Source organism: Schistocerca nitens, chromosome 4 (assembly GCF_023898315.1).
Source record: "Schistocerca nitens isolate TAMUIC-IGC-003100 chromosome 4, iqSchNite1.1, whole genome shotgun sequence".
Taxonomy (NCBI): Eukaryota; Metazoa; Arthropoda; class Insecta; order Orthoptera; family Acrididae; genus Schistocerca; species Schistocerca nitens.
Window position 1 is genome coordinate 800,412,074 of NC_064617.1, and position 13,180 is coordinate 800,425,253.

At 38.8% G+C, this 13,180-nt stretch overlaps 1 protein-coding gene across 5 annotated transcripts in view; it reads left to right on the top strand.

Annotated features, from left to right (window-relative positions):
- Positions 1–13,180, top strand: part of LOC126253204 (inositol polyphosphate-5-phosphatase A) — a 373,218-nt gene that overhangs the window by 231,137 nt on the left and 128,901 nt on the right. For all 5 annotated transcript variants that reach the window (XM_049954379.1, XM_049954380.1, XM_049954376.1 and 2 more), the window contains 2 exons: positions 2,522–2,698; positions 12,895–12,960. In XM_049954379.1, the coding sequence (XP_049810336.1) occupies positions 2,522–2,698; positions 12,895–12,960 (243 nt within the window). The remainder of the gene's footprint in view (positions 1–2,521; positions 2,699–12,894; positions 12,961–13,180) is intronic.

Sequence of the window (13,180 nt, forward strand, 5' to 3'; positions counted from 1 at the left end):
GAAGGCCTCTTTCAATTCAGAGCTATACCATTGTTACTATGTAATGCTCCAGCCGTCTTTGAACATATGATGGACAACCTGCTTTGACACTTTAAAAGGACAATGTGTGTTTGCTATCTGGGTGACATAATCATTTTTTCGAAGACATTTGAAGAACATCCAAGTTCCCTGAAATCTGTGTTGAAGTGTGTTCAGACTGCAGGTCTCCACCTGAATCGTAGACATTGCCTCTTCACCAACCATGAAATAAAAATCTTGGGCACCTAGTTAATGGCAGTGGAGTCTGTCCCAAACCAGAGAAAATAAGAGCAGTCACAGATGCTTATGCATCCATACTAATCTCCAAGTCCAACATGAACTACTGTACAACCAAGAAAGAGTACCTTGAACCTGTTTTAGCTATCAACAAGTTCTGGTCACATTTATTTGGCAAACCACACACCATTGTGACAGTTCACCATCCTCTGTGCAACCTGACTAGCCCGAAGGATCTGGTAGGTAGACTGGCAAGATGGGCACAGGGGCTTTAAAAGTACAACATAGGGCGAAGAAGTATGTTTTTTTACTAAGTGGTGTACTTAGCTGCTGTCTGCGCATAGTACATTTTCACCGTTTTGGATCTGCCAGTTACCTGTTATAAATCTTGCTGATGGAAATTGTTCTGGTGGTCTCGCTACTCTGTCCCACTGCTGTGTTCAGACTTGCTTTTCTTGTGACCTTTGATCCTTGATGGATAGTACTGAAATGTTAGACCATGCGACTACTTTAAGCTAATAAATTAACTTCAAACTCTCATTTGCATTTCTCTTTCTTTAGAGTCTTCAAGTCTCACAATGACAGAGCCCAATAATTAGAGCTCAAAGTAGTTAAAACAAACATCAAACATTAAAACATCTGACCCTTAGGTTGTACACCGAAGTTCTCTTTAACATGCAAGTGATACATTTGTTTTTGGGTGCCTGCTGATATTGTCCACGGCCATCTTACTCCAAGCTGTCCACGACACTGCCAACTCAGAGTGCCAAAGCATACACGTAGCCTCATACAGCAAGTGAACGTTGTGCATCGTACGACTCCTCGCCACTGCCCTTATTGTTACTGCGCATGCACCCTCTGTACGAACACAGACTAGGGCGCACACAGTATCAGTATCTGCTCCTCTTTATACACTGTGGAACAAATAGCTGCTTTCATAATCATCTTTAGCTGGTACGAATATTGATAGTGGACAAGGGTATTTGATAAAATGTCCTGTTACACTCCAGACACCAGAATGGCATACAAAGGACACATACAAGGACACTGATTCGCTTTCAAGAAATTATTAGACAGAACACAGCAGCATAGATGAAATCTCGGTCATTGGTGCATTAAATGGCATTGCTGCTGAACAGAGGGATTTGCTAAAGTGCTACTTCAGTCTGTATCATATCTTCTGTCACTTAGTGGACTTCACATATGAAGTTGTGGATTATGACCAGTCATCGAAAGGACGAAAGTGCAGAGACATCACTAATGTCCTCCATATGAATGCCTACTACAGTCCAGAGGCACAGATTGAGTTCAGAGGTTCAAGGAAACTGAAGATACACTCAACAATTGTGAAGCTTCAGAGGGTTGGGATACCTTTGGTGCTTATAATAATGAAGAGGATGTGAAACTAAGACGAGAAAGCTAGAATCCGTCAATGCTGCCATACTGATGACCATTAACGAGGTTTAGATCCAGGTTACTGTAATCAGCTCTAATGAGATCTTCTGAAACAGACCACTGTTTCTCCCAGAGAGAGAGAAATGCCACAAACTGTGGTGCGTGCAATGTGGTGTTGGGGTGAGCATCACCTCTGGTGTGCTGCAGGCTGCCAGTTTATACTCGACCACCACCAATTACTTTTTCTAGTACCTATCATTTCTGTAATGTTTTTGAAACACCTGATGTTTGTAATGTTTTTATAAGTATTTTGGAAATCCAGTTATTGTGTAAACAGCAGCACACACAGTCTAAGAAGTCAGTTCTGTTTTGGATGTCCTTGATATCAGTAATAAACATGCTTTCAGTACTAAGCATTGACCTTTATTGAAAAACCTGCTTAGGTTTGGAAACAGAAATGTGACAGTATGCTTGTCAGCTCAATTATAAGAACAACAGATAGGGTAACACAAAGATTAAATGTATTTCATCACTTGCAGCAAATTTTTCTCATTATCATCTTAAACTAGTGTCCTATTCATTCAGACTGTGCATTTTCTATAGCATAAACTTTTGTTTGCTTTCATTGACATTTATGTACAACCCATTATTGGTCAGTAAAGATTTTCAGAATTTATTATTTAAACCAAATTACAAGAACCAGTCACAATTTATTTGTCCTTTCACACCCGAATACTTGAAATCGTCGAAGTCCTGTCTGTTTATTTTTATCTGACCGATAGCATAGTACAAATACATGTGTGTAATGAACAGCTCAGAATGTTTAATGTGTGGTGCTGAATTCTTTATAAACATTTTTGTCTTCTTTCAGCTGAGAGAGTTTGATAAAGAATTAGAGCCTTTCAGTGGCCAGCTTTTTGAATTTGTCATAAAGTTCCCACCAAGTTATCCATTTGAAGAAAATGAAAAAGGAGCAAAGCGCTATATGCAGACAAGGTGTCCATCATGGTGTGATCGGGTGGTACTCAGCTACACAGCAAAGTCTCTAGTAAGTAAATTAGCTAATTCAAAGTAGACATGAAATATTTGTAGCTTGCATGCATAGAAATTGTGTAATAATTTAGAAACTGAAATGACCTGTTGCCAAAAGGTAGAAAGCTTCTGATTTTTCCAAGAGTTAATTGTTTGCTTGAGTGAAAACAAGTTACCTTAGTGAGTGAAGCCACTAAAACTTCTAGAGCTGTAGTTGAGCTGTCTTGTCCACAAGACTGATTATTTTGTCATGTCTTTATGTGACTTCTGGTCATTTCAGTGTCAGATTAAAAGTTAAACAATGGGATTCCAGGTTGGCATATCAACAGTATAAGGGAAAGATGGTTTATTACTCACTGTAAAGATGACACATTGAATTGCAGACATGCACAGTTAAAATACACTTACACATTACCTTTTGGCCAGAGCCTTCATCAGAAGAGGAAATACACATACATTCATTCACACAAGCAAGCACATCTCACACATGACTGCCATATGTGGCTGTTTGGACTGGAATGCAACTGTCAAGTGAGACAGAAGCAGCAGACTGGAGGGGGCAGGGAAGGGGAAAGGGTAGCAGGGTACGAAGGGGTGGAGAGAAGAGTGCTATCTGGCGGAGCATGCACGGACTAGAACTGTCAACAGATACTGCATCAGGAGACTGTAGGGCATGTAGGTGGGGAGGTTGGGAAACGAGGAGTGGAAAAGGAGAAGGCTGGGGAAGGGAAAAGTGTGGTGTTACTGCCAGACACCACACTTGCTAGGTGGTAGCTTAAATCGGCCGCGGTCCATTAGTACATGTCGGACCCGCGTGTCGCCACTGTGTGATCGCAGACCGAGCGCCACCACACGGCAGGTCTCGAGAGACGTACGAGAACTCGCCCAGTTGTACGACAACGTTGCTAGCGACTATACGGACGAAGCCATTTCTCTCATTTGCCGAGAGACAGTTAGAATAGCCTTCAGCTAAGTTAATGGCTACGACTTAGCAAGGCGCCATTAGCCTTAAATAGCTTGTATATAAAGAGTCACTTGTATCGCCACAATCTCCAGATGTCTCATCAAGAACGATGTATACAAGGATGTATTAAAAGTTAAGTATATTCCAAAGATACGTATTTTCTTTATCACATTCATTAAGTCTCCTGTTTCAGACCTCACTCCATCCTTCGTGAGTTAGCGCGTGCATCTTGGCCGCCTCCTTCAATTAGTGTGCGTAGTGTTGGCAAGTCTGCCGACACTACAAAAAGACAGGTGGGCACAAAGGCAGAGGGCACCACACAGGTGATGATATGACAGATGGTATGGGAAAACTATTGGGGGGAGGAGAAGATTAGTGTTTAATGTCCCATCAACAATGAGGTCATTAGAGATGGAGCACAAGGATCCACATGGCTCGGATAGTGGAGCAGCCATTGAAATAAAGCATGTTACATTCAACTGCATGTTGTGCCACAGCCACAGTTTGGCAGTGGTCATTCATCCTGATGGACAGCTGGTTGGTAGTTGTGCCAATATAAAAAACTGTGCAATGATTGCAACATGGCTGCTTTCACAGATGGCCGAGTGGGATAAGTCTGTGCCAGGACTGGAATAGGAAGTGCTGGGTGGATGGATTGGGCTTATCTTCCACAGGGAAATGATTCCCTGACGAATGGGGATGTGGTTCAGTTGTTCCAGTGTGGGGTTGTATTGGGCGGTTGGGGTTACTCCTTTGTAGCTGGTTCTTGGGATGGTAGAAGGATTGGAGGTGTGTGGAGAAATGGCACAGGAAGTCCATTTGTGGACTAGGGCAGAGGGATAGTGCCTGTCTGTGAAGGCCTTGATGAGACACTCAGACTAGGCAAGGGAGTTCTTGTCACTGCAGATGCCATCCCCAGGTGGCCAGCCTGTGTGGTGGTTGGTGGGTTTAATATGGCCAGAGGTGTGGAGAGAGACACCAGAGAGGATGTGGTCAACGTCCAGGATGACAGCGGATGGGAGAGAAGGTGTTGATGCTATGAAGGAGTGAAAGTAGGGTTAAGATTAACTGTTGGTAATTATGTATCTTTTCCATAATTTTCTAGCTGATACTCTTGGAAAACAAGAAGTCACTTGGAGTAAACTTATTACAGCAAGTTAAACATTCAAGCTTTGGAGATCTGTGTACATACTGTTTTTCTATTTGCAAAAGAAACTGAAAATAAGAGAACTTTAACCCGAACCTCGCCTTTTGCATGCACTGGCCTTACCAACTAATTTAGTCAGATATGACCCCCAACTTACCTTCATAGCTTCAATTCTGTCCACATCTCTCTACCACTTTCCAAACTTTACAGAATACCTCCATCATATCTTTCTTACTAGCCCACCTGGAAGAAAGGATATTATGAAGAAATGTCATTACCACATCTTAGAATTTGTTTGTCGGATTAGGAACATTGCCAATGAATGACAAGATTCCGGATTTGAGTCTAGTGTCATACAGTTTGAATCTTTGAACATGATTATTGAAGAGTGTTGTAAGAATTGCTGCTAGTAGGACTGAAATAAAGCAAACAACAGTGTCTGTTTTATACACTCCTATTTCAAATTTAATTAGTGAGTAAATAATTGTGAATAGTTACTGAGAAATTTTATCTGGAGATATAAAGAAAAATTTTGTTTTACAGGGAAAGTGGAATAAAGAAGAAAGATAAAGTTAAGAGTGTAGGAGAATATCTACAGAAAAGAAAGCAAGGTCCTTTGTAGGGCCGGCCTTAACCATGTCCACGACGACTTATCATGATTTATCTTTGTGTAGTCAGTACTGGCTAGGCAGTGTCAATATGTAGACAAGGAGATTTGGAGTGCTTCTTGCCATCAATGTAGGGTGTGAATGGACATGCACAACCACCTTGCACAAAGCAGTTACATCTATGGGATTGTGGATTTAAGAGTTTATGAGAATTTTGGTTTTTTGATTATTCAATGGCTTGGATCAACACATTCAAGTTACCCTCAACATGGACCGAAATGTTTGTTGAAACTTTCTCAATGACCTAAGTGTTGGCATTTATTCCTGGTTTGATGAACACTCAGGTGCCCAATCATACTTCAACTGACCTACTGAATCATTTAATCCCATAAAAATGTTTGGGACTATTTGGAACAGCAGGTGAAATGTAGCACTGAATATTCCCACAGTTTGGTAGCTCTGTGTGGTCTAATCATCAGTGAGTGTGTCAGGCTACATACTTAATTGTAGGAATATTCTTTTGCAGTGGCACCTTAAACTCATAGTATCTTGCTGAAAACTGTTTGGACTGCTTAACTATGTCGAGAAATAACTGACGCAATACCATGGGTTTTATTTTCACTCATTGGCATATTTATTATGATTAGAACCCGTTGTGTGATACCAGTTCTGTGTACAGCCTCTCATATAATTACCAGTTTGTTGCAAATCATTGAGTCATCCAAGCAAGTGATCCTACTCGTTGATGTCTGACAGTAGCACAGTAATTCAGTGGTAACTTCGAGACAAATTTATACTTTCACATAACAGTGATTAAATGTTTATTGACATCACAAGGAACAAAGTCTGCACAAATATTCAGATGTAGCAGTTCATGAGCTAATGCCAATTCTTGCACATAGGTGTACAATTACTCACAATCTAGGTGTACATAATAACAGATGATGATGATTTTACTCAGGTGGGTACTGGCCATAAACCTTTTACAACATATTGTGACTTAGAAAGTGTTGCTTTGGTGACTGCTAGCCATGCATATAAAAGAGCGAATTATTACACAGACATGTTCACTTGTTGAATTCTAGCCACCAGCTGCCGATTTGTGGTCAGCGTGGGGTATACAAAGACTGTTGTATCTATAATTAATTTTTTGTTTATAATACTGCAAAGTGAGTATTAAGTATTGTTTTCGATCTCTTGATTCCAATAATAATTCGGTTTAAGTGTATGATGTGTGATGAGGAAAGTATTAAAGCTCAGTGTACCGTTTGAATGATACATCGCATACCTATGCGATGGTGGATTGCTTACTTTCATGTAAAATTTCCATGTTTATAATTTTGCTAATCTGGGTTATTTCATAATTAATGGGTTAACTGGAAAAACGAATGCATTATCTGTGTCAGTAAAATTATTACAAAGGAAGTACAGCCTCGAACTTTGGAACAAACAAACTGAAGAGCTTCAATGACAAAAGCATTTTAGGGTGCAGTATAATTTTAATAACGGATATTTTTTTAGTTAATCTGTTTTTGGAAAAGTTAAAGTGATTGCCGTAAAAAATGAAATTATGAGTATCCGATAAGCTATGTTAGGTTCTTCAGATTTACGGCTGATTAGCTCATGAATTTTTTTCCGGTCACATGGCTGTATAACAACTTCAATTATTTATTTCAAGTAAACAAGTTTTATGCCAGGGGAATTGGTATTTGTAAATTATGATGTACATAATAAGATCACCTCAGTTATTAACTATAACGAGAATGAAAAAGCTCCCATCGTAGCACAAAAGAAAGTCAGTATGTTCTAATTAGAATTACAAATTTAAAAGAAGGGAGCTAGCTTTTCAACTTACCTGGCAGCTTCAAAGACATTTAAATCAAAACATCTTGACATTCATGCTTGTTTTACTTGTAACGTAATGCATCGTGTCAAGTAAAGTAACAGGATACAAGATGTCATGTCGTGCAATATGACACAAAGTGTCTGGGATACTTTCTGTTGTAGATGCACCCACACCCCTGGATACTTTCTGTTGTAGAAGCATCCCACTCTGAGGAAGAACATAAATTTGTATTGTATTTGCTCTTACACCCCTCACCACAAGTGGAACAGGGGGTGGGTTTGGGGGAGAAATGATCCCCTCGGGGAAAAATCAACCCCTCCCAGAAATTAAAAAAATTTTTTAGCATCCCCCAGGAACAAATTCACACCCAGAAATTTTATCTCCCCAGAAAAACTTCCTTAGCTATTACATACATGCTCTTCAGCCATATGATATTATATATTGTTTACTATGACTGGTGACTCTACCAGATTTTGGGCACAGGATCAGTGACTTCAGCCTATAAATTGAAAGATGCAGGTATGCTAATATCTTGCATCTAAGAGACCTCACTACACTGGGGAAGTAGAGTTAACTTGTAAAATAGTGCAAATATGCCAAGATGTTTTGATTTAAACGTCTTTGAAACTGCCAGATAAGTCAAAAAGCTAGTTCCCTTCTTTTACATCCCTAAGTCTGCTCTGGACATATTCACATTTTTTGTGCTATGATAGGAGCATATTTCATGCTGGTTCCCAACTTTTATTCTACCATAATTTTGCCTTTAAACCACCATAGCTTTGCAACCAATATAGATTTTTGGTGTCTTGGATAATGTCTGATCCGGTAAAGGTTTCTTTTATTGGCTTTCAAACCATTTTGATTATATCACGGCTTTCACAAAATAACATACCATTAATTACTTGTATTTGTCTATCTTCTTGCAAAATTTGAACCAATCTGACACAGAAGTGGCACGCATAAAAAGAAAAGTGTTTTTGCATGTAAAATCCGAAAGAAGCTAGATTTTTGAAAGCAAGTTTTCACTTTTATTTGATTCACTTTAATCTATTTCTGCACATTCAATTGACATAAGAACAAATTTTACATGCTACATTTAGCTCAGCTTTAAACCATCATACCTTGACAACAGACAAAGATTATTGGATAAAAAAATTGTTTTGACTATATCCATTTATCTACCGTGGTGAAAAAGTTTGAACCTATTCATGCATGTTTAAAATATAAAATCAACGCAGTTCAAAAATCTGCCAGGAGAACATGTTTTTTGCATGTAAAATCTGAAAAGTGCACATACAAATCATGCTATTAGCTGAGCATTAATTTCAGCCCTATTAAAATCTTATACAAAACGAATTAGTCAGTTCACACAATTTGCGTGGATGCCAGCTCCGGTTTGTCATCCATACCTTGCTTAATGTACTGTAACATAGCTATAGTAAGACTGGTCTGGGCTAAACCAAAAACTTTTTACCCTATGTTCCTAGCTCAAATAGGAACTGAGCAGAAAGGCCCATCCCCAAACCACAAATCTGCACATGGCCTTTTCAGACATCTTTTTTACAACACTTCCGTGCTGTAATGATAAGAATTTAGCATTTTTAGATCCATATGTTACATATGAGGTGCGGCAAGTAAATAATGAGCCTGGTATCAGGAAAGTGATTTATTGCAAACAAATTTACAACTAATTTTTATCCTCTTCAACATTCTCCCCTCTCCTATCTATACACAGTTGCTTACATGTCTTCTGTTGTTCAAAGCAATGCTGTCAGCCATTGGCTGTAGGTCAGCCATTGTCACCCTCTTCAACAACTGTGCTGTTTTCGATTTTAACTCTTCAGATAAATTGAAAATGTGTTCCTTTCAATGCACTTTTCACTTTTTGGAAGAGGTAAGTCACAGGTAGCCAGATCTGGTGAATGGTGGGGATTTTTGACACGGGAATATGCCCATCCACCAAAAACCTTTTCACAGGTACAGAAGTGTGGACTGATGAGTTATCCTGATGCAGAATCCATGCATGATTCTTGCACAGATATGGTCTTTTCTTCCTTTCTCTTTCGCTCAGCTTTTCATTAGGACTACTTTGTAGTATTTCTGAATAGCAATTTGACCCTAAGACACCCGTTCAATCATGACAACACACCTGTGGGCGGGGGAGGGGGGATCGGCATTGCCTTCGATTTAGACTTGCTCATTCATGCTTTTTTTCATCTTTGGTGATATGGGAGTCTTCCAGTCCATTGACTGACACTTTGTTTCTGGGCCGTAATGGGAGATCCATGTCTCATCATATGTGACAACACGTGTTAGCATATCCGTTCTTCATTGAGTCATTCCAAGACATCAGAGAAAATTTTCTTCTGATAGTCCATTTGATCCTGAGAGAGGTTTTTTGGAAGCCTTAGTGTCTCTTTGTTCATGTTCCCCATGTCTGCTATCAATCAAATGCTCAGACGTTGGTCGTATCGCACAACTCATTAACATTGTGAATGTTTGCTTCGGATCTTGAACTCGCAGATAGACCGAGGTGTTCTTCATCTTCAACCACTTCCTGACCTCCTGAAAATCATTTGTGTCATTCAGTAACTTGTGCACATGATACAGTATTATCACCAAACATCTGCCAAACGTATTAAAGGGTTCTGTTGGTGGCTTTTTAACTTCATGAGGAATTTTAACTTAACACCCTGCTCGATTTTTAAGTTCACCATGCTCACAGCACTACTGCAGAACAACGTGTTCTTCAACGAAAGCCCAAAAGCAAACTAAAGCAGACAGAAAGGCAAAATGAATGGTAGCTCCTCTTGAAGGTTCAAGGCCAACTGCAGTTCAGAACCAGCCTCCTCCCATATGGCATACAATAGATGGTGAACCGTCTTATTATTTAACTACCACAAAAATGGTTCAAATGGCTCTGAGCACTATGGGACTTAACATCTATGGTCATCAGTCCCCTAGAACTTAGAACTACTTAAACCTAACTAACCTAAGGACATCACACACATCCATGCCCGAGGCAGGATTCGAACCTGCGACCGTAGCAGTCGCGCGGCTCCGGACTGAGCGCCTAGAACCGCTAGACCACCGCGGCCTAACTACCACACATTGTACATTATGTGCATACAATCAATTACTTGAAAGAAAAAAATATTTAAAAGAGTAAATTGGTAGCAGGTGTATCAAATCCACTTTATTATGTTTAAAGTGCTCAGCTAGGTACGACGTACCTGAAGGAAGTTGTGACTGTCTTTCCTTCTGCATTGAGGCCATTATCAATGCTAGAGGCAGTATTACACAGTTTCTGTGTGTCTAATGGGTTTGGCTAATATTTTGTTTAGTGTTCTTATTATTAAATATTCCTGTTACCAGTTTCAGCATTCACATGTTGAAAGCAGTCCTCTGATATTTTTATAATAATAATAATAATAATAATAATAATAATAATAATAATGACTTAGTCAAAAATATTTACTGAAGCTTTATTTTAAATTATAACTAAATAACCAGTTGTCTGCAAATGTGTGCTGTGTGGTTTCTGAAGAAAGCAATAATGTATTTTATTTAAGCTGTTATCTCCTCCTCGCTTCATAAAGACAGTTGTGCCCTGGAAAACAGTGACATTTTGTCTGTGCAGAAGAGTGAGTGAAGTATTTTTATTTTAGGCACAGTTACTGACTGTGATTAAAATCATAATTGATTTTGGCAGCAAATTTTGTGTTCATGTCATAGGCAAACAAAGCGCTCATGACATGCAGTGTGGCAGTTCAGAAACCGTTTATGATTGTAATCATATCACGTGATAATGTCTCAAATGAAAAGAAATGTGTAGTTATTTCCTGTTGACAAGAATGTTATATTGATCAGAAATAAAGTTTGTTTCCCACAGCAGAAATATATTACAATTAGTTTATCAGTAGATGTTTTCAAAAGCTCAAGTAGCAGTCTCTGTACGTATGTATAATATACTCTGTAAGTCTCTTAATAACAAGCTGATCTCACGACTATGTCATTGGTTTCTTCTTGGAATGTGACTAACATGTTTGTTGTAGTTGCAGAAACAAGAGTGTTAACTGCATATCAAAGGTGAAACAAGCCTGAATTATCCTCCCTTGCACATTGCTATCAAAATAGTAACACCAAACCACCTTCAGCATGTCATACAGCTTTTACATCCTGGAGCTGTATGACATGTGGACTGTGAATTTTACACTTTTTGGTCACTCAGTTGTGCCATTTTAAAAATTGTTTAAAATATATGGTGGGTGAAGAATCTTAATCTTATTTTCTATCATAAAACCATGTTAGGCAATGGTCTGGCCATGCTAAAAGTTGAAGTTCATCAACTTGTTTGTCAAACCACACCTGAAAAAAGCTGTCAGTGTGGATTGTTCGCCTAGAAAATTCACAAAATTAACTCTCAAAACTTATTCTTGTAGAGTAGCATTAGAACCATTAGAACTATGTCCTACACTTTCATAGAGCCTTTTTCAGCAATTATGAGGGTGATTCAGTAAGAAAGGTAGCAATGTCTGTAATGTGTACATGAATAGCCTGTGAGCAGAGGTAACTGCTATTTTGTTTTGAAATACAGCTTAAAAATTGAGACATGATGGATATATGGTGGCAATGGAAATGTAAAGTGTAATACGCTTCCTTCCTTCCTTCCTTCCTTCCTTCCTTCCTTCCTCCCTTCCTCCCTTGCTCACTCCAACAGCACATGATCACCAGCTAGTGAAAGGTTATGGAGTAACTGCAACGTCACAGAAACAGAGGTGGTTTCGGTGCAAGGAATTTGAGAAAGGTAGATTAGATGTAAAAGATGTGCAAAGGTCAGCATGATCAAACACATCCACCTCAACTGATCGAGAATGCTTCGTTGAATTATTGATTCAAGCCAATTGATTCATTCATGCAAGGCAAATTGACACTAAACTCAAAATTTGCATTGGCTGTGCAGTGGATATCATGCACATCACACTGCACTACCATTGGGTACCATGGCAATACTTGGATGAGAATAAATCCAAGCAGATAGGATTGTCTCTCCAACTCTTAATGTGGTATGTGGTGGAGGGTGCTCTATTCCTGCACTGTATCATCAAAGGGAACAAAGTGTGAGTGCATCATGTGACACCTGAGAAGAGAAATCATGTATACATCCCATTTCTCCCTCACACCAAAAGCTCTAAAAAGCATTGTCCATGAAGAAAGTTATGAACACAGTATTTTAGGGCATGCTGGTTGATTTCCTCAGCTATGGAAAGACTGTGAATGCTGTGAGCTGTTATGCTATACTGGAATAGTACTGTTAGTATCTTGCATAGGAATAAAAGTGTGATGAGTTGGAGAAAACGGAAAGGGGGAGAAGGTCACTCAGACTCCATATAGAAAGGGATCCACCTGAATCTCTTGCTTTCCATATCCATGTCCAGCCAAACCATTGCCATCTAGTAGACGAGCAATTAATGGAAATTAGGACCTTATAAAAATTTTAATAAAAAAGAATGATAAGTATGTATGTCAGATTTATTTGTTGTTTCAGCAGATTGTTGATATAAACAAAGTACATTTATAAGTTCTTGTTACATTTGTATACCTCCTTGAATGTTTGAAGAATTAGTTTCATATTTCTCTGTTACAGATATGTAATCCCAATACTGTAGAATATGGACTGATGGGCATAAACACCTGTATGGGAGACCACAAGGTATAAATATTAAATAAAATACACACACACACACACACAAAATACTTGTGATGCTCCTCTTACATTACTGTAAATCAGTACAATATTACCTTTTAGCTTTGTTCACTAATCTCACATTTATTTATATTGACTGAAAATTCTTAGTACAATATGAAATTTAGTATGTAACACAATCTTTGCATTTTCATGTCTCTTTATGATAATTAAATGTAAAAGAAAA